General features: G+C 35.1%; 1 protein-coding gene across 2 annotated transcripts in view; it reads left to right on the top strand.

The window, feature by feature from the left end:
* The first annotated feature begins 2,090 nt into the window (after window positions 1-2,090).
* The window catches only part of LOC149776017 (transmembrane protein 19-like), a 30,094-nt gene continuing 8,862 nt past the window's right edge, over window positions 2,091-23,322 (top strand). For both annotated transcript variants that reach the window (XM_089941639.1, XM_089941638.1), the window contains exons 1-2: window positions 2,091-2,245; window positions 15,258-15,368. In XM_089941639.1, coding sequence (XP_089797765.1) covers window positions 2,158-2,245; window positions 15,258-15,368 — 199 coding nt within the window. In that variant the 5' untranslated portion in view covers window positions 2,091-2,157. The remainder of the gene's footprint in view (window positions 2,246-15,257; window positions 15,369-23,322) is intronic.

Genomic DNA, 23,322 nt, shown 5'->3' with positions numbered 1-23,322 from the left:
GAAATCACTAGTTTAGAAATCTCAGGCATAGCAGGTGTGTGGACGGGGTTGGACTGTTTGGCCCAGAAAGGTCTTTTTCTCTTGGGTCGCATTAAAGAAGTCTGATACATTTCATTCAGACTCTCTGACTCTGCCAAAATGTTAAGAGGACATTTTGTGTTTGACTTTCACTGTCCTCCTTCTCTCCTAGACCTTGTTTCTTCTCTGTTGCTTCTTCTTCCTGTCGTTTAATTATACTTGTTTCTTCTTCTTGATGTTGCTGTTGAAGGAGAAAAGCTTATTCTGTGTCTTTCTGCTGATGTAAAAATTTCTCCAATCCCTCTTTCTGTCTTTTTAAAATCCTCGACGTGTGGTAAGGAAGGAGAAGGTGGCGAAGGTGCCGGTACCGGAACAATTTCTTCCAAAGAAGAGAGAAAATCCACTAAATCCCAATTAAAATCTCTTCTGGAAGTAGGACTGTGTCGACTTAGGTACCCGCTGCGTCATCGCGTCTCGTCTCCACGGCCTGTGCACCCCAATTCATCGTCTTCTTAGCTTCCTTCATGTTTGAAAATTATGTTGCACTGATTGACTGCGTGTAGACGCTAGCACATCTATATAGCGAATGTGACGTCACAGGCAACTCTCTTCGGATTGGAAGACAGACTCCATACTGTGAATGAATTTTGTAACGCGTGTTAGGATTAATGAAAAAACTCAATCCGTTTCGATCCACTCTTCCACAATAAATAATAGCGGTTCACTACATTCCCTTCACCTGTTCTCGTCACAAGATGTGGACTAACGTTGAATCATCTACTCTCGTATTGTCGATGGTGTTCCACACGGACTTACCCATATATGTCAGGTTATCATGGACAATCACCCGGATCACCGATATGAGCGTTTGGAAAAGAAGAATTTATGTGGAGAGACAAAACTGTCGGATGAGAGTCCTCATCTTAAGTCCAGAAGTCAGAAGAAGTTTGAGGAAGAAAAGAAGATGCGGTGCCGTTAATAAAATGATGTTAACAAAAAAAAAAAAAAAAAAAATTATATTCATCGAAAATATATTTATTCTCTTGGCCTAACAAATTCTTTAGTCCATTTTACGTGCGATATATTGATTTATGTCTGTATATTGTATGTGTTCTATGTATATGTCCCGCTAGTCCCGCCCCGTCAAGCGTTCTAGGTTTTTTCGCCACTGTTTGGTCCGATTGAGGTCATCCCCTTGCAACATTGTTGCCAGTGGCCAGTATCATGAGGTCACCTCACCTGTTCCATTCCTATTGTCCCTATACAATCCCAACATTTTGTCCGTATAAATCTTGTCCGTATATGGCCCCACGACCTTTTTGACTGGATTTTCCATTGTCCGTATAAATCTTGTCTGGATACAGCCCCAGGACCATTTTGACTGGACTTTCCATTGTCTGGACATAGCCCACTATTAGTACTGTGGTTTACGGTAGGTTTGCGGTAGTTTGCTGTGAATACATGGACCCCTTATTACCCCGATCACCTGTTCTGACGTAGGTCTCTTTAGTAGAATGATAGTGAGTGTCCTATGTCAGGCCACGGGGTAATCCGAGGTAATTTTGTCACTTTGTATGATTTTTTCCCCTTCAGATATTGCTTTTTTTGGTTGCTTTTTTATCAACATTAAGCTCGCGTCGAGCACATGTTATTTGCACCTGTCGTCACTTTGAATTTCAATCTGATTAAAACTAGGTCTCTGACATAACTTAATATACATAGTTATCGAATGTAATTAGATTATTTTGATTCAATGGAGTTTTTAAATGGTGCATGTATTATTTATAGGAAAATAGCAAGCAACGATAGAAGCCTCATTACTTTCAGTTTCGTTTAGCTCAGTGGTTCCCAAAAAATTTCGGGCCACCGCCCCCATGGTTATCCTCAGCGCCACCTGTCTTGCCCCGTAAAAAGTATTACTCAGCATTAGCGTCCCCTCGGTAATCGACCCCTCTTCCCCCATGAAACCACCGATTCAGTTGATTAACTTTTAAGATATCTCCAACGCGATAACAATATATAAATAGACTGGTGAACAAAATCATGATGCAACTGGCGTTTTGTAATAAATAGATTGAACACCAAACTACAAGGCAAGTTCCTGTTGGAAAGACAACTTTAACGCAATGAGACTGCATAATGATTCTGCTTGTCTTGATTCTAGCAGTAATTATTCCTGTCAGCTTCATAATTTGGCTGACTAGTGTGATATTCAGCTCGTATGTAGGTAAATTGAAATTAAGATTGACAAGAAATTTTAAAATATCCATCATTGAAAATGAGAGCCAAATGCGAGCCACAGGGGCTCGTATCGGTGCTTAAAATTGACCTGTCATACATGCATTATATAATAACTATAGTTCGTTATTATATAGTACATGCATGACAGGTCATTTTTAAACAACGATACGAGACCCTGTGCTCGAGACAAGGTGGTTGATGTTTCGGACAACTCTACCTTGATTCAGCCTGGCTCTGTGGACATTGAAAAATTACAACTTAAATGAGTCGTTCAGGATAAACCTGACCAAAAGAAAGCGAGCAAGGACAGGTCCAGAAATATCTGTTTTGGGGGTGGGGTGGATGGAGATGGCGTAGTAACAAGTTATCACAATGCTTGTGTGACAACCCATAATGGAGGCTGGTAAAGAGAGCCTCTGGAAGCTTATGCATTTTAAGCCTTTCTATTGTGTAATGTTTACCATCTAATAACACCGATAACCATTTTCAAAGTGGGCATGCGTACACTGTAGAGTTATGTAAGAGTTGTTGTTCTTGAAATGTAATTAAAAACTGGCATTAACATGTGCTGTGAAGCTTTAACAATAGGAAGTCAAGTCATATTTGATGAGGCAAATAAAACAAATAATAAAAAATGTGTTCCCAGTTTGGGGACTATCCCTATTTCTCAGTGCTGACCCTCGACATGTTCCCCAATGGTATACAATTTGTTTTGGGGGCCCCGAGTGGCTGAGTGGTCTAAAGCACCCACCGTTACAGATCATTCCCATCTCACCTCTGTCTGTGTGGGGTTGAGTCTCGTGCTCGGCCAATGTGGGTATTTGACAAAGCTTGCCAGTAGCTTCTCGTGGGTTGGTTGTTCTTCCTGGGGTTTTCCCTGGTTCTTCCTCCACCATTTATACTGACTGCCATGTATAGCCTCTCTTGTGCTGAAAAATGGCATTAAACTCTACAACAACATCAACAATACAGTTTTTTTTAAAAAAAATCACATTGCTGAAATTGATTTGTGTATATATACCATGTTGGCCAATTCTGCATGTCGGGTAATTCTAAGCAACAATATGTCAATTCTGTAAACATTGGGTCATGTGTTATTTTGGGTCAAAATTCCATTTTGTATTAAGAAAGAACAATTGCAATTTATTTAAGAAAAGTGATATTCATAAAGTGTACAAAAATATCGGGCATTTCAATTCGAAATGCATATGAAAATGTGATTTTAAATGTCAACATGAAGACCCACTCCATGACCTTGAACCGGTAACCCAGAAAATCCAATTTACTATGTATCTTTTAGAATCATACAAATAAATACATTATATAAGTGATTGAAATGTATACCTTAAATCAATACTGAGTTTTAATCCAAGTTTCCATTTTTGCAAGAAGTTGTCCCATACATACAAAATCTTCTGCTACCCAACGTGTCAACTTGCCACTACAATATAAATTCAAAAGAAATTCACCTGCAATTAGTCTGTTTCTAAATTCTTTAGTAATTTTCCCCATCAGCAAGACTTAAACACATTACATCTTATTCATTGTTGTTTCTCTTCCACATAATAGATTATTTTTTTATAAAATGTTGAACTTTACTAACTTTTTTACAAGATCAGTTTTATTTGCTTAATATATCCTGCCATTTATTGTCATTATTCAATTACTTGACCGAAATGCTGAAAGAAACAGTCCAAAGTAATGCATTTCATTTCTATTGTCTGATTAATAATTATTACATCTTTTCAATGCTTTGCGCAGGATAGGCCAACATATCACGAGTCAGGAAAACACAAGGGTGAGGGTGGTATTCCCATGTCCAAAATTAATATTATTTTGAACAGGATATTCTGGTGGCAATTGCCTTTTTTTAAAAAGGTAAACATTGCTGTATTTTATTTTCATCAATCAGTAAAATTTGGTATGTGTTTTGCTTCAGTATTGGAGATGGAAACCTTAAGTGTGCAGAAATGCCCAACAGCATTGTAGTCTGACTATACATCCCTGTTTGCTTTTACCCCCTCTACCGATTTCAATAACGAAAACGTTTACTGTGATGAAAAGTATACACAACTAAGTCAACTGAATCATTTATTCATAATTTCTAACCTGACTGTGACCAGAATGGTACTAATACTGGCATCTCCTGCACCTTTCATGCTTAACGGACTTTCGAAACAAACGAATGGGTTGGTATAGTCACAGTAAAATTAAGCCGGTTTTGCCCAGTACTTTGAAGTGCTGGAAATATTATTTGATTTATAGATAATGTTTATATATGTATATAAAAATTGCCTAACCTAATTTTAAAAAACAGTGAAATAGGAAACACAGATCGCAATCTTTTTCAGTCAAAAGCAATATTATTTTATCAGAAGCCATTATTTTATTACTAATTTGTGTCTAAATAGCGTTTCTTACTAGTATTTAAAACTGAATTAAAAATTACTTCATACATCATGAAGTTGTTTGTTTTCATTTAGATAACAAGATCACTAGTTCTTGTTTACTGGCATTTTATACAGAGCCTGTAAAGGTTACTTGTACAACCAGGCTCTGTTAAGCATATTGCAGTGCTCTTGAAACTGTTTATTGGTGTATTATAAAGAAAACTTAATCTAGAAAATGGTCTAGTTGTTTTACTCGCACTTTCCCATACTACTCCTGGCAAGAATTAGCAGGGTTGGTGCTGGCTTTGAAAAAGTTGTTACCCAAAACTTCGCCAACCTCAATATTGTGACTCCAATTTGTATAAAATTTAAGTTTCATAATACAGTACTATCCGTTTATCTCAACATCCTCCGGGCCAAGGTATTATTGTTGACATAAGCAGATGTTTCGATGAGATGTGGGAGGCTGAAAATAAATTGAAATGTCACATGTGAAATTTTTAAGAGGTGACCTGCTATCAGTGACTCGGATTTATGCAGAGGAAAAAAATGAAAAATTTAATTAAATGAAGACATCTAGTCAGAAATACACTTGTATATTGACAACTTAATTTTGTGTTGTACACTAAACAATGTGTTAAATAATGCACATACATGTGAAAAAATCTGTGAATTCATGTATTAGATCATATGTTTGAAAATTTATGAATTGTTTGAATCCCATTTGAAAACACAATTAAAATGTATATATAAAAAACAGTAGTCCTTGTTTGATCTATATCCCATTGTCAACAAACATGTTCAATGAAACAGTTCTCTCTGATATTTATTTTTCTAGTAGCACTTGGATGTGTAGTTGTTTATATGCTACATGTACCGTCTTTCACGTATTTTTTTCGTACCCTTTAATTTTTTTGTACACAATCCAGTTGTCAACTAATAATTATTTAAATGTATCATATTTTTTCGTACATATCACTTTGTATTTTTCGAAAATCCTTTAAATTATTGGACATGACAGTTCTACCAAAAAGATTTACGTTTGCAAAAAAGATCGAAGATAGGGACCTACCATATAGCCATTTTGTTTTCACAAAATTTAATAACAAATTGTTGTTGAGAAAATACAATGATTGATGCATAAGCTCTCTTATTGTCATTACAGTATCTACTACTGTTATTAAGAACTGGACAAAGGCCTTCACAGAACATAATCCTTAAATATTGTTAATTAGTTCTTATAAAGTCCATCACTGTAACAAAACACCACATGCATTTTAAAATGAGTCGGAAGCCCTGTGATGTTTTCTTATCCAACAAAAATTATATCTGAGTGCATGTTAAGGTGAAGGCCACAGTCCAATGATGAACTGGTCTTATTGTTTCATTATAGTCATACACAAATAAATGAAAAAAACCTTGTCATTTTCTATTGTCAATTTGAAAGTCATAGACTCCGTTAAATCAATTCGTACATATGAAGTCTTTTAAGTGCCTCTACTGTTTTGATTTGGATATAATTAACATTTTGTTACAAATCTATTCTACTATATACCCCTCTATTGTTATATTTATTGGCGAGTTCAAATAACAAGTAATTTGTATGATCACTGGTCTTTACAACACCTTCTCTCTGGACAATGGCCTTGATAGCACATTGACAGATTTTCATTTCCCTAAAGAGAGCCTCATTTCCCTACTGGCAGCCTCGCTGATTTGACCTCTTCTTTCGAATCTTGCCCTCTATCTAGTTTCAACTGGAATAACCAAAGCTCTAAGCATATTTAATTAGCATGTAAATAACACAGCGTAGCCATGAGGTTATTCTAATAATGTATATCGTAATTAAAACAAGAATGAATTGTTGATTTGAAGGTGTTTATTGATAATGGAATGTAGTTGTGTCCTAATACATGAGGTTTATCACAGTTGTCAGGTAACTGAAAATAGTCTTTTTTTTCTCTTTGCAAAAGCTACAATTAAAAACTACCCTGAATAAATATGGTCTTGTACACTGACAAAATTAATCTCTCTCTCTCTCTCTCTCTCTCTCTCTCTCTCACACACACACACACACACACACACACACACACTCTGACTTGCTTTAACTAAAACACATTTTTTAAAGTTCTTTATATTTTTGTTGTAATTTGAAAATGAAGTTCTTGCTGTAAGAACACAAGCGCACTTAGTTTCGTGACAAAGTGGACAGAAAAAAAAGCGGTGACCTGCAAATTGGTCTAATCATTGCGTACAGTTCACCATTAAATACCCATAAATGTTCAGGCCATTTAATTATTTTGCCAACATTACACAACAGCTACAAAGAACTGCTCTAAATGCAGACGAGCTTGCACACTTAGACATTATGCCTCTCTCTCTCTCTCTCTCTCTCTCTCTCTCTCTCTCTCTCTCATCCCCCCACCAAATTTTGAGTAGTTTTTTTAAAATTGTAATTGAATTATTGAGTTGAGAGCAGAATGGGACAGAAAATATGTTTTTTTTGTACGTTTATACCGTTGGGTTGTTGAGTAGTGTGTGTTCCGTAGAACTTGTTCAGGCATGATCCCTCTATTTTTTGTACACAGTCAGTACCACAAGATGAAAAATTGTTTATTTTACATATCATTTTTTGTACACTGAAATTAATAATTATTTTTCATGTACGAAAAATTACATGAAATACAGTACATGTACTTAAATTGGCCTAGATTTTGGTCAGCCAGAGATGACTACCATGATGCCAAGGCTACCAAGGGATGTGGCTATTCACAGGGAAATGGAAACATGCAAACAAATTAAATGTTCTTGTGAGATGTCCCACCTTCATTTAACTCAACGGCCAGATTTCTATTGTTTTAAATATTGGAGCTTTAAATTGGGTTTTATGCTGCCATTGATAGCGATCGCAAGCAGGAACTTTTTTGTTGCAAACAGGAAACTTTCATGGCTTAATAAATATGTTCAAATAACTATGAAAAATGAAACAGTGCTTTTATTTAAGTCTGTTGCTGACTTCCTTTGATCAGAGGTCTTCGGCTTGCTTAGATGAAGGTTCATGTGTTATTAAAGGTGCTGCGAAAGGCCCTCTTTGAAGGACCAAACAAATGCCCATTTGTTATTGCTGCAGCAACATCATATAATTGTAAAACATTGATGGAGACAGATTTTTTTTCATTTGCTTAGTATATATACAGGACGATTGAAAAAAGTTGCAATTGTAGAAATGTTCATAACTTTTTGTTAATGGAATGGTTCAGACTATGAACAGTGCTCTCTGGGGTATATAATAAAAGCATAGAAAAGCATACTGAGGGCAAGGGCTATCAATTACCTATCAGAGACATACTGTTTTATAAGTCTAAGTACTATGTTCGAGTCAAAAAATGTGACTGAAGGTTTTGGTAGAAAAGTAAGAGCCTCAGAGTCAATAAACCAAGTTGACAAAGAATTCTTATTTCCACTGGCTGAATGAACTGTCACACACCATCTGTTTTGCAATATTTCCATGTTACCTGTTTTGGTACAATATTTCGGATTTAGGCTAGTGATAGAGGCCATACTACAGTAGAGGTCGTTACATGGCTGGCATCCCTACAAAGATCATGCAAGTGACAAGGCATAAATATGTGTTCTTTAGCTGGTAATAAGAATGGCAAAAAATATCCTTTAATTTTTACATCTTGAATTTCCTCAAAATGTACATTCTTAGTTCTGCTATTCTGAATTACATGAGCTATGTCATGGGTTCTAAAATTTGATCAACTGCTGTGAAATTGTACTGTAATTTCTACTACATTTCCAACTGCAATCTCATTCTCCTTACAGTATTCAAAATGAATATGATATTGCATAGTGTCATTTTGATAATTTCAGTTGAAAGGGTTCTAACTTTTCCCTTGTGATTCCAAACAGTGATAGAATAGAAACATACTTGCATCTAATTGGTGGGTTCCTCCCTGCTCAAATCGCATGTACTTGGTAAATAATTGACACAGTTGATAGATCCAGGCCATCACAAGCAGAAAAGTAGAATTGTGTAGAAATGACCACAAAAAACCCCCAAAAATACAAAAATCCATCCATTCCAAACCAGCTGGAAAGCTGTTACAACACACATTCATTCACAGTATGATTCTAACATTAATTTTTTGTAGACCAAAATGATAGTTCTTTTTTTAAAAGTAATGTTGAGCACATGATGAAGTATAAAGGTTGCTGGGCAGTGCTATGCACACATTAATATTGTTATTGTGTATTGATGTGTCTATGGTAGTGCATTTATTATGCAATACAGCATAAATTCAATTACTTGGTTTCTTGTAGTGTATTTTTTTAAATTAGGCCTTGGGTAGAAAAGCAAAATGACTTTATAACACTGTACAAAGCTTACTGCATTTGAATGGGAAAATATAAATTAGATTTTTTTATAGTAATACTGCATTCCCATGGTCATGGGTCTGGAAAACCCGTTCATCTTTTCCCATACAAATGCAGTAACCTATAAATACAGAATACAGTCAATACTACAAAATAATGTCCCAAAGTACACAAAACAGTCAGTGTTACATAATAAGGGCCTATAATACACAGTACAGGCAGTGCTACATATGTAAGGTATTAAAGTACACAATAGTCAATACTACATAAGGCCCTAAAATACAAAATAGTCAGTACTACCTAATAAAGCCCTGAAGAACACACTACAGTCAGTACTACATAATAAGGCCCTTAAATGGATAATACAGTCATTACTACATAAGGTCCTAGAGTACACAATAGTCATTACTACATAATAAGACCCTAAAGTACACAATCAGTCAGTACTGCATGATAAGGCCCTAAGATACACAATAGTCAGTACTACATAAGGCCCTAAAGTACACAATACAGTCAGTACTACATAATAAGGCCCTAAAGTACACAATACAGTCAGTACTATATAATAAATCCCTTAAGTGCACAATACAGTTATTACTACTTAATAAGGCCCTAAAGTACACAATGCAGTCGGTATTACATAATAATGCCCTTAAGTACACAATAAAGTACTTCATAATAAGGCCCTTAAGTACACAATGCAGTCAGTACTACATAATAAGGCCCTTAAGTACACAATGCAGTCAGTACTACATAATAAGGCCCTTAAGTACACAATGCAGTCAGTACTACATAATAAGGCCCTAAAGTACACAGTGCAGACAGTACTACATAATAAGGTCCTACGGTACACAGTGCAGTCAGTACTACATAATAAGACCCTACAGTACACAATGCAGTCAATACTACATAATAAGGCCCTACAGTACACAATGCAGTCAGTACTACATAATAACCCCCTAAAGTACACAATACAGTCATTACTACATAAGGCCCTAAAGTACACAATACAGTCATTACTACATAATAAGGTCCTAAAGTACACACTACAGTCAGTACTACATAATAAGGCCCTAAAGTACACAATAGTCATTACTACATAAGGCCCTAAAGTACACAATACAGTCATTACTACATAAGGCCCTAAAGTACACAATACAGTCATTACTACATAATAAGGCCCTAAAGTACACACTACAGTTAGTACTACATAATAAGGCCCTAAAGTACACAATACAGTCATTACTACATAAGGCCCTATAGTACACAATGCAGTCAGTACTACATAATAAGGCCCTAAAGTACACAATACAGTCATTACTACATAATAAGGCCCTAAAGTACACAATACAGTCTACAAAATGAGGTCCAAAACCAGATCCTCAGGGTTAAATTTTGAGATCTCATGCATATTGGCTTATGATGAATCACAACAAACTATCCAGATTTAAAAACCCTTCTTTTACACCTGTATATGTTTCTTGTTAATATTATCATGAGCAAACACTTGAACAAGGAATTATCTTTTCATATTTTAAAATCTTGTAAGCAATTAATGTGGTAAAGAACTTAGACTTAGCCTTTCTGCTGTGAGATGACTTCATAATTTTTGAAATTGTATAAAAGAACCCAGTGCATTTGAAAAACAGTTTCCATGACATTTAGTTTAACACGATAAGACTTACTAAGTACATGTCTTTCTAAAGTAGAACCTAGTACTTCATCCATGAATTAAATCTTTAGAATCTTGACCTATCTACTTACCTTGTAAATATTTAGTTCATGAATATGGCACAGAAGAAGGCATTAAGAAAATGGCTTCAAATTTCTAACATTGGAAGATACAGCAAGATTTAATTGTTGGCTTTATCCTTAGTTCATGTTAAAGTAATATAGATTGGGAAAGAATATCATTTATAATGCCTACATAAAAAATCCTGAAACTATGCAACTTGCTGTTTGCTTTGACACATGCTTGGAAATTTGCAGTTGTTGCTTGGGTTTTAATGGTAATGAAGCATTTGATGTGGCTATATCAGGTGGAGAAAGTGGGAATTAAGTGTTTTTCTGAAGGTACAAATTTAGAAATAGGCCATCCTCGGAAACATGTTACTGAACGAAACACATAATCCCTTTAAAAATTTTTAAAGACAGTAAGTTAACATACACATTGGTACATTCAAAAATGTGCTAATAGCCATGTTAACAGAAATGTGCTAATAGCCTTGTTATCAGAAATGTGCTAATAGCCTTGTTGTCAGAAATGTGCTGATAGCCTTGTCATCAGAAATGTGCTAATAGCCTTGTTATCAGAAATGTGCTAATAGCCTTGTTGTCAGAAATGTGCTGATAGCCTTGTTATCAGAAATGTGCTAATAGCCATGTTGTCAGAAATGTGCTAATAGCCTTGTTGTCATAAATGTGCTGATAGCCTTGTTATCAGAAATGTGCTAATAGCCTTGTTGTCATAAATGTGCTGATAGCCTTGTTATCAGAAATGTGCTAATAGCCATGTTGTCAGAAATGTGCTGATAGCCATGTTAACAGAAATGTGCTAATAGCCATGTTAACAGAAATGTGCTGATAGCCTTGTTATCAGAAATGTGCTTATAGCCTTGTTATCAGAAATGTGCATATAGCCTTGTTGTCAGAAATGTGCTAATAGCCATGTTAACAGAAATGTGCTAATAGCCATGTTGTCAGAAATGTGCTGATAGCCTTGTTATCAGAAATGTGCATATAGCCTTGTTATCAGAAATGTGCTAATAGCCATGTTAACAGAAATGTGCTAATAGCCATGTTGTCAGAAATGTGCTGATAGCCTTGTTATCAGAAATGTGCATATAGCCTTGTTATCAAAAATGTGCTTATAGCCTTGTTATCAGAAATGTGCATATAGCCTTGTTATCAGAAATGTGCTGATAGCCTTGTTATCAGAAATGTGCATATAGCCTTGTTATCAAAAATGTGCTTATAGCCTTGTTATCAGAAATGTGCATATAGCCTTGTTATCAGAAATGTGCATATAGCCTTGTTATCAAAAATGTGCATATAGCCTTGTTATCAGAAATGTGCATATAGCCTTGTTATCAGAAATGTGCTTATAGCCTTGTTATCAGAAATGTGCTTATAGCCTTGTTATCATAAATTTGCTAATAGCCTTGTTGCACAGCGGTGTGGTATATAGAAAGCCTCATGTCTGTCCATCCATCTGTCAAACACAACAGTATTAGGTTATCTAGTCACATGGATTTTGATGGATTACCATTTAAGTTTGTAAATATTGTGATATAAGTTTTCAGATCTTCAAATGACTTCAATTATGCAATTTTTTATAGTTATTGCTCTTTTTGATTTGAAGTGGAATGCAGTGTATTATAGATTTTTACGAATTGAACTAGTCACACAGTATTTTATTGATTGATGTGAAACTAGTGTTATGATCATCATATGAATAGGCATGTAAATAAATTACTGATTTTGTTGGAGTTGCTTCCCCTTTGGATTTGGAGGTTGGTTTAGTTTATGACAGACAATTGAGAATGCAACTAGTCTCTGTTTTTAATGGGTCATCATGAAATTTTGAATGTTTTATGGTCATTTTTGGGGAGAAATTAATATCCTTACACAAATCATGTTAAAGTTATTAACCTGTTGCAGCTGAATGGATTGAATCACAGAATCTTGCAGATGCAGCTAGTTTGACTGTTTATGATGAATCACTCTAACTTGGTCAGTATCATGGCTATCATCAGAATATGTGCATATCAGCAAATCAAAGTAATGTTTTTTTGTGTGCTTCTAACATACAGTTGTATGTAGGATATGAAAGATTTTTGTGTGATTTTTGTAATAGTTATTGTCCCTTCTTACATACAGCATGCAGTATATGAATGATTTTTGTGTGCTTTTTGTAATATTTATTGCTCCTTCTTACATACAGCATGCAGTATATGATTTTTTTTTATTATTGCCCCTTTTTACATACAGCTTGCAGTATATGAAAGATTTTTGTGTGCTTTTTGTAATATTTATTGCTCCTTCTTACATAAAGCATGCAGTAATATGAAAGATTTGTATTGCCCCTTCTAACATACAGCTGGCTGCAGTATATAAAAGATTTGTATTGCCCTTCTTGCATTCAGCTGGCTGCAATACTGTAGGACACACGGTACTAATTATTCGGAAGAACTGTGAACCAGTCTAGAAATGGGTGAAGAAATAATAGAGTATTTACAGGTTTGGTTGTCCATAATTGGTTAATAATGAAAATTAAAATTTTAGGAAAAATATCTTTTGAGAGCTTATCCTATATGTAATGTAAAAAAAATATTGACAAATTTCTACTGATGCAATTTTAGCATTTTTACAGGCTTGACTCAGGAGTACTCAGTACTGAAAGTAGCACCTGATTCATTTGGTGCAGAATCAATAACACCTGTTTCATGCACATGTATGTAAACAAATTGCCGCAGGTCATATGGTGTTCTCCACATATAAGCTTGCACCAAGGTTAGATGTGCATGAAGAATTATAGGTGTCATTATCAGCACCCATAAATTTTAAGTTATTGAATTTTGAATATGATAGTGTTTCCATATGTTTACCATTGGAGTGGAATTAGTACCGTGAGTCCTGTATATGAAAGATTTTTTATTGCCCCTTCTAACATACAGCTGGATGGAGTATAGGAAAGATTTTTGTCTGAGTTTTGTAATAGTTATTGCTCCTTCTGACATACAGCAGGGTGCAGTGTATGAAAGATTTTTGTTTAGTTTTTCTAGTAGTTATTTCCATTCTTACATTCAGCTGGATGCAGTATATGAAAGATTTTTGTGTGATATTGTTCCATTATAATATACAGCAGGGTGCAGAGTATGACAATTTTGTGAGAGCAGCTAGAGTATATACTGACTTAAAAGATTAGTCCATTGCAAATGCACAGATCCAGATATGCTATTACATAATGTGCTGCAGATCTGAGTCTGTGCAGTTTGTTAGGAGTAATCAGTAGAACAAACAACATAGACCCTGGTCTGCAGGTACGTAATTCTAATGCTATGGCAGATCAGGATCTTTGTTATTTGCAGTTTGACTCGATGTTTTTATAAGCCAGTGCATATGGTACTTTGAGTTTACATTGAATTGCTGTATATAATGTACTTATCTTCAGAAGATATGCACGTTGATCAGTGATTATACTTGAACTATTTTAGGACCTTGTTGTAGTCTCCTGGGGGGATGGGATGTGGAAGAGGCAGCAGTATATTTACATAATGACCATTTCTCTATGTTAGATTGGTTGATCTCACAATATGGGATTGTTTTATGATCTGTCTACATTTTAGTTATTTTTATCCCCTCTCCCCCCATTGCCGATCTGTCTACATTTTTTTTAACCACTACATGAATCTCAAACCATTGAAACTATTTCAGCCAAGATTTGCACATATCTAGCTAATTATTGCATCAAGGTATATTTTAATTTTGAAAATTTTCGTCAGTATTTTTTGTGTTACCATGGAAACTACGTGTAGCATAAGAAATATGGAAATTGAGAGTTAAAGTCCTTAGGGTACTATCATTAGCATTATAAAATATCATAAGTAGTATATAAATTTAGTGTGCTGGGTAATTGGGCGCCATCATAAGTAGTATCAAAATTGAGAGTGAAAGACCATAGAGTACTGTCATAAATAGTATGCAGTTTGATTGTGAAAGATAAAAGGGTACTATCGTAAGCATTATAAAATATAAGTAGTATTTAAATTTAGTGTGCTGGGTAATTGGGCGCCATCATAAGTAGTATCAAAATTGAGAGTGAAAGACCATAGAGTACTGTCATAAATAGTATGCAGTTTGATTGTGAAAGATAAAAGGGTACTATCGTAAGCATTATAAAATATAAGTAGTATTTAAATTTAGTGTGCTGGGTAATTGGGCGTCATCATAAGTAGTATCAAAATTGAGAGTGAAAGATTGTATAGCATAAAAACTGAATGTGCTGGGGAATAGGGCAACATCATAAACAGTATGAAAACTGAGTGTGCTGGACAGTAGGGTATGTTTATTTGAAATCTTTACAATCAAAAGCTGTCAGGGAGATAAGTCACCTCTAGATTGACCAGGGTGTTGGGGTTATTAAGAGTGATTGGTTAGAAATTTTTTAATTACTCTGTTTGGAATAAGAATATATTAACTGCTTTATTTTTTGTTTATCTTTTTAAGATTTGAAGCCATTACCTCCATGGAGAGCCCTGATGGCTGTAGTGGCCCCTATTTTAATTTCATCCTGGGGCTTGAAGAAGGGGAGTTTGGATAGGACAGGAGCAGCAGCAGGTCAGTAGTTGCATTAGATATTAAACTGATCCCCTCCTATAACAAATCTTGTTACAGTAATCCCTAGACATTATTGCATTAGACATTAAATTGATCCCACCTTTAACAAATCTTGTTACAGTAATCCCTAGACAGTAGTTGCATTAGACATTAAATTGATCCCTCCTTTAACAAATCTTGTTACAGTAATCCCCAGACATTATTGCATTAGACATTAAATTGATCCCACCTTTAACAAATCTTGTTACAGTAATCCCTAGACAGTAGTTGCATTAGACATTAAATTGATCCCTCCTTTAACAAATCTTGTTACAGTAATCCCCAGACATTATTGCATTAGACATTAAATTGATCCCACCTTCAATGAATCTTGTTACAGTAATTCCTAGACAGCAGTTGCATTCGACATTAAATTGATCCCACCTATATTGCATCTTGTTACAGTAATCCCTAGACAGCAGTTGCATTAGACATTAAATTGATCCCGCCTTTAACAAATCTTGTTTCAGTAATTTCTAGACAGCAGTTGCATTAGACATTAAATTGATCCCACCTATATTACATCTTGTTACAGTAATCCCTGGACAGTAGTTGCATTAGACATTAAATTGATCCCACCTTTAACAAATCTTGTTTCAGTAATTCCTAGACAGCTAGCTGCATTAGACATTAAATTGATCCCACCTTTAACAAATCTTGTTACAGTAATCCCTAGACAGTAGTTGCATTAGACATTAAATTGATCCCTCCTTTAACAAATCTTGTTACAGTAATCCCTAGACATTATTGCATTAGACAGTAAATTGATTCCACCTTTAACAAATCTTGTTTCAGTAATTCCTAGACAGCAGTTGCATTAGACATTAAATTGATCCCACCTTCAACAAATCTTGTTACAGTAATTCCTAGACAGCAGTTGCATTAGACCTTAAATTGATCCCACCTATATTACATCTTGTTACAGTAATCCCTAGAGAGCAGTTGCATTAGACATTAAATTGATCCCACCTTTAATAAATCTTGTTACAGTAATTGCTAGACAGCATTTGCATTCGACATTAAATTGATCCCATCTATATTGCATCTTGTTACAGTAATCCCTAGACAGTAGTTGCATTAGACATTAAATTGATCCCACCTTTAACAAATCTTGGTACAGTAATCCCTAGACCGCAGCTGCATTAGACATAAAATTGATCCCACCTATATTGCATCTTGTTACAGTAATCCCGAGACAGCAGTTGCATTAAACATTAAATTGATCCCATCTTTAACAAATCTTGTTTCAGTAATTCCTAGACAGCAGTTGCATTAGACATTAAATTGATCCCACCTTTAACAAATCTTGTTACAGTAATTCCTAGACAGCAGCTGCATTAGACATTAAATTGATCCCACCTATATTGCATCTTGTTACAGTAATCCCTAGACAGCAGTTGCATTAGACATTAAATTGATCCCGCCTTTAACAAATCTTGTTTCAGTAATTTCTAGACAGCAGTTGCATTAGACATTAAATTGATCCCACCTATATTACATCTTGTTACAGTAATCCCTGGACAGTAGTTGCATTAGACATTAAATTGATCCCACCTTTAACAAATCTTGTTTCAGTAATTCCAAGACAGCTAGCTGCATTAGACATTAAATTGATCCCACCTATATTACATCTTGTTACAGTAATCCCTAGACAGTAGTTGCATTAGATGTTAAATTGATCCCACCTTTAACAAATCTTGTTACAGTAATTCCTAGACAGCAGCTGCATTAGACATTAAATTGATCACACCTATATTACATCTTGTTACAGTGTTCCCTAGACAGTTATTGCGTTAGACATTAAATTGATCCCACCTTTAACAAATCTTGTTACAGTAATCCCTGGACAGTTGTCACTTTTAATCAAAAGCTGTTTACCAGTAGACATGATAATGAAGATCTGTTTCTTCATGCTGAAGATGGGTCTTCACACCACGTAACACAGCAGCTCCTGATTGGCTGAAAGGCGACAGCTAAAGTAACAGTATGGCCAATTCCATTTGCACACAGCCAAGTTTATATATGTTAATACAAATGCACCTCCAGATACAAGATATATGGTCAATTAAATTTAAGACAGTCTATAATAAGGAAGTAGCCAAGTACCATATATGCTCACTTATAAGACAAGTCCAACTATAAACTGCACAGACCCAGATCTACCATCGCATAATTTGCTGGCAGATCTGGGTCTGTGCAGTTTGTTAGTAGTAATCAGTAGAACAAACGACAAAGACCCTAATCTGAAGGCAGCACATAATGCTACAGCAAGTCATGATCTTTGTTGTTTGTAGTTTGACTTGACTTCTAAGTGAGTATATATACAGTAGTTCAGAACAGTACTTTTATTGCAAACCAGTGGAATGCTAAACAGGTTAGATTTCAGAAGTCATTTCTTCATAAACAATATGGAGTCTGCTTCATTCTGTCCCATTTTTTTTAATGAAAACACGAATTCATTCTGTCTAATGTGGATAAAGCACATGGTGTGCAGGGATAAAAATTAACACTAATCTGTAATCCCATGTTTTGGTGATTTTGCTGGCAAGTCATTAAAACCCAGCAGCCACTAATCCATTGGGGCAGTAAAACTTATCACTGGTCACCTATCATAAGTTAAGAAACAGTTGTAAGTCTGCATTTCCTTTGATGGTTAATTGATCCATTTATTGTGTTAATTGACTACCTACCAAAATCTTGCAGTTGACATGGTACAAGAAATTCTTGCAGGGTAACTGCACAGGTTTTAACTCATCCAAAATCTTGAAGTAAAGCACTGTGACTATTGTTAAAACATTCTTTGCACATGGAAAACTAGCCTGATGTTCTACCCACAATCATTGATCTCATTACTGATGTTAACAGAATGTTTAGGATCTTAGGCATATTTTGACCAGTCACAAAATGTCATGTTTGATAACTCAATGAATAATCCAAAGTTATATCAATAAATATGTTTAATAAAAAATTCAGTACATAGGGTGGTGACAATTTTAAACCCATAGGAGTATTTGTAAGTTGGGCAGCTGTCACTGAAATGGCAGAAATTAGATGATGGAAAGAGAGTGCAATTCCAAACATTATCAAGACATAAGGCTAAGAATGTACCAGAATGCTGGGCAAGTGAATACAGATGGCTGAAGTATGATACAGGAAAGCTGGGCAACTGAATACAGATGGTTTAGTTATGACACAGGAAAGACTGGGCAAATGAATACAGATGGCTTAAGTATGACATGGGAAAGGCTGGTCAAGTGAATATAGATGGCTTAAGTATGACACAGGAAAGGCTGGGCAAGTGAATACAGATGGCTTAAGTATGACACAGGAAAGGCTGGGCAAGTGATTACAGATGGCTTAAGTATGACACAGGAAAGGCTGGGCAAGTGAATACAGATGGTTTAAGTATGACACAGGAAAGGCTGGGCAAGTGAATACAGATGGCTTAAGTATGACACAGGAAAGGCTGGGCAAGTGAATACAGATGGCTTAAGTATGACACAGGAAATGCTGTGATGTTGTGCACTTTTTGCACTGAGTATTTGGAGAAATAATGTGCACTGGGTACTTCATTTGTTGAGGGGCATAAAAGCTTTCATAAATCATCCCATAAATCACATAAAGCAAACTCCTTTGTTTTAAACTTGTTGATGCTTTAAGCTAATGATAATTAATAATGAATGTTGAATTAGAAACTGAACTGGCTTCTGTTAAACTTTTGCAGGATCAGTGAAATTTAGGCAGGATCAGTAAACAGTTTGTTATGGTCGTCCTGCAGGTCAGTTAAAAAATTATATTTTCAAGCTTTGTGTGTGGATCTCAATGTATGCTTCATTTACTCCATTATTGTTATTTTATTCAGTTGGTTTTAAGTTTAGGTTGTTAAGAACCAGTAATATCTCAGTTGTCTGGACCCAGTAGGCGACAGGTTTGGTTTGAATAATCTGTCTTCAGGAGGATGGAAAAATTTGATTGAAGGTAGTATGGTGAACATGTTAAAACACATTACTAATGCTAAGCTTGGCTGACACTGATTATTTTCAGTCCAGTGCCAGCAGGTGATTAATTTTTTACACCTGCTACAGGTAGGTGATTAACATTTATCTCTGTTCTAACAACATTAATAGTTGATTGGCAGTTAATTTGGTTGACTTGGACTTAGGAATATCTTTGATCAGACTGTTAGATATATATATATATATATATATATATATATATATATATATATATATATATATATATATATATATATATATATATATATATACAAGACTTACAGTTGTGCTCTGATGTTTTATACATCATTGGTTCCCTTTACCCTCATTTGCACTTCAGAGACCCCCAATTTTTTTAATTTGACCCCTAGTTTTGATACCAAAGTTTGTTTTTAACTCAGTCTGACCCCCAATTTTAACACCAAGGTGATTTTTGACTCTCAGTCTTGCACCCCTAGGGGATATACTGTACATTATCATATAATTAAAGAAAGTTTATCATAACGTCTGGATTTCAAATTGCACATGATTTATTCAGTTTTTTGGAAGCCATTTTGATGGTGCATGATACTATTTGCTTGATAATTAAGTTTAATTTTTTTTACCCATGTTGTGAGTTTTATTAGTCAGGATAATTAAAATTAGTCAGGATAATTAAAATTAGTCGGGATAATTAAAATTAGTCGGGATAATTAAAAGCACTAATAATTCATAGCTGTGTCATAGAATATCAATAAATGCAATTTAAACTGAAACCAAGATGCATTTATGCTGCTGTACATTCAGGGTATAGTAGTTAATTTGGAGTCAAGCTGCTCCACTACGTTGTTTTGACTTCATCGTTTAGCTTTATATATGAAATAGTATATCATTTGTTTTATTACATTTAAATAGTATATCATTTGTTTTATTACATTTAAATAGTATATCATTTGTTTTATTACATTTCATTGCCTTGCCAGAATACATGTATATGAATTGATTATCAGAATCATTTGTCAATCAGGAGATACAAGTAGCGACACCAAGCATACTGTGTGTAAGCACTCTAGTGGATGACGATGATTGACAGATTGAAAGGTTATAATTCTGTTTATTTGCAGTAAACAGGCATTGTACACATAAATGCTCAGAAGTTATAGGATTAATAAACAGGCATTGTACACATAAATGCTCAGAAGTTGTAGGATTAATAAACAGGATTGTACATATAAATGCTCAGAAGTTATATGATATGGAAAAACCTGTAACTTAAAACCCCAATGCAGCCATTACATGCAGATGTTGTATATGCCAAATGATCTGAATAATACTGGATCTTGAAAGCTGTTGGTTTTAAACATAGTTGGATTCCATTTAAACCAGGAAACATCAACATTTTGGCACATTATGTGCCATGTAATTTCTCCCATGAACTGAAATACCCTGCTGTTTTTCATGTGTACGAATTAATCTGATATTGATCAACAACATCCATGGGTTAGTCAAAAGCTGGAACATGGGATTTGATGATGTCACAGTTGTAATCATAAATCTGCACCATGCTAAATCAGATTTTCTTCAGCCCAAGTTTGCACTTCAGAAAGTATTACAGCATACCAGATGATCACCAATAATCACCCAAGTCTTATTTGGATCAAATGCATGCTTTTTCTTCTCAGATCCATTAAAAAAAATGGGGACTTGCCTCTCTTCATTCCCTCTTGAATCAATTTTTGTGCCATGTCAAATGTTGTTGTTCTTAAATTAGTCACGAACGAAATTTGTCAAACACGTCAAATCACTACTTTTGGAGCAATCCCAAAAAAGAATGGAATTATGAGTTATTTTGTTGATAAACTTAATATTTTAACATCGTTTAAACATAACGTCTTGATTACTGGTATGTCAAAGAACGGTTTACGTCAGATAGATTTTATACCAAATCATTTCCATCTTTACATACTTTAGTTAGATTGGAAGAATGGTAAAATTTATTATAAATGGCAGTACTGGGGCTTTAATGGAATACATCTGAGAAACTTACTTTTTACTTAAAAAGTAATAGCTCTTTTCATGAATTCTCTTGCAAATTAATGCATAAAATTTAGGGAATGATTGAATACTGCCATAGCTGCCTAGTGTCCCATTTTCCCCATATTTATCCCATCCCATCTCTGAATGGGCACCCGAATGGAATAGGGGTGCAAGAGTGCAACACATGCATCTTTGACTATATACCAACTTTACAGATGGTTGTAGATGTTGTAAATAGTTATGTATGCATTAAAGTATTTGTTCCTGAAAAGTATTTTTGTCACAAACGGTCAGTATTTTTGTACTCAGGGGTTGGCATCTAAGTATTGCATTTCAGAGACCTGTAAAAATAGGAACCCTTAGTGAACCTTCTATCTTTTCATAAACCATCATCCCAAGAAATGGAACTGGTATTTTATTTTTGCCATTCAATTTCTGTATTGCTTTTTTTTCTGAGAGGGATGCATGATCTTGAGAATGTGATATATCGTCTGGCTGTAGTTTCAAGCCTTCAAATTGAATACTTTGTGATAATGAATAACTTATATGGGTCTCAGCCTTCAAATCAAACACTGTGATAATAAATAACTTAGATTGAACACTGTGTGATAATGAATGGGTCTCAGCCTTCAAATTAAACACTGATCATGAAAAACTTGTATGTTTGTCAGCCTTCAAATCGAACACTGTGTGATAATGAAAAACTTATATGGGTCTCAGCCTTCAAATTGAACACTGTGTGATAATGAGTAACTTAAATGGGTGTCAGCCTTCAAATTAAACACTATGTGATAATTAGTAAGTTATATGGGTGTCAGCCTTCAAATTAAACACTGTGTCATAATGAGTAAGTTATATGGGTGTCAGCCTTCAAATTAAACACTATGTGATAATGAATAACTTACATGGGTCTCAGCTATCAAATTGAACACTTTGTGATAATGAGTAACTTATATGGGTCTCAGCCTTCAAATTGAACACTTTGTGATGATGGAAAACGTATATGGGTCTCAGCTATCAAATTGAACACTGTGATGATGAATAACTTATATGGGTCTCAGCCTTCAAATTGAACACTTTGTGATAATGGAAAACTTATATGGGTCTCAGCTATCAAACTGAACACTTTGTGATAATGGGTAACTTATATGGGTCTCAGCCTTTAAATTGAACACTGTGACAATGAATAACTTGTATGTTTGTCAGCCTTCAAATTGAACACTTTGTGATAATGAAAAACTTGTATGGGTCTCAGCCTTCGAATTGAACACTGTGATAATGTTGTTGTTCTAGGGTTTAACGCCATTTTTCAGCACAAGATAGGCTATACATGATGGCCAGTATAAATGGTGTAGGAAGAACCCTGGGAAACCCAGGGAAGAACCACTGGCCCATGTCAAGCTACTGGCAGGCTTTCCCACATACCCATGCTATCTGAGCCTTGGACTCGAACCCACACAGAGATAAGATGGCAGTGATCCGGAACGATGAGCGCTTTAGACCACTCGGCCACTCGGGGTCCCGCCTGTGATAATGAATAACTTATATAGGTCTCAGCCTTCAAACTGAGCACTATGTTATAATGAATAACTTATATGGGTCTCAGCCTTCAAACTGAGCACTATGTGATAATGAATAACTTATATGGGTCTCAGCCTTCAAACTGAGCACTATGTGATAATGAATAACTTATATGGGTCTCAGCCTTCAAACTGAACACTTTGTGATAGTGAGTAACTTACATGGGCCTCAGCCTTCAAATTTAACACCGTGATATTGAATTACCTACGGGTATGTGGGTTTCAGCCTTCAAATTAAACACTGTGTGATAATGAATAATTTATATGGGTCTCAACCTTCAAACTGGGTTTCAGCCTTCAAATGGAACACTATGTGATAATGAA

Source organism: Sinohyriopsis cumingii, chromosome 18 (genome assembly GCF_028554795.1).
Source record: "Sinohyriopsis cumingii isolate HCF-2022 chromosome 18, ASM2855479v2, whole genome shotgun sequence".
NCBI classification, from domain to species: domain Eukaryota; kingdom Metazoa; phylum Mollusca; class Bivalvia; order Unionida; family Unionidae; genus Sinohyriopsis; species Sinohyriopsis cumingii.
The sequence above is the reverse complement of the archived record's forward strand: the minus strand, read 5'-3'. Positions and strand labels throughout refer to the sequence as shown.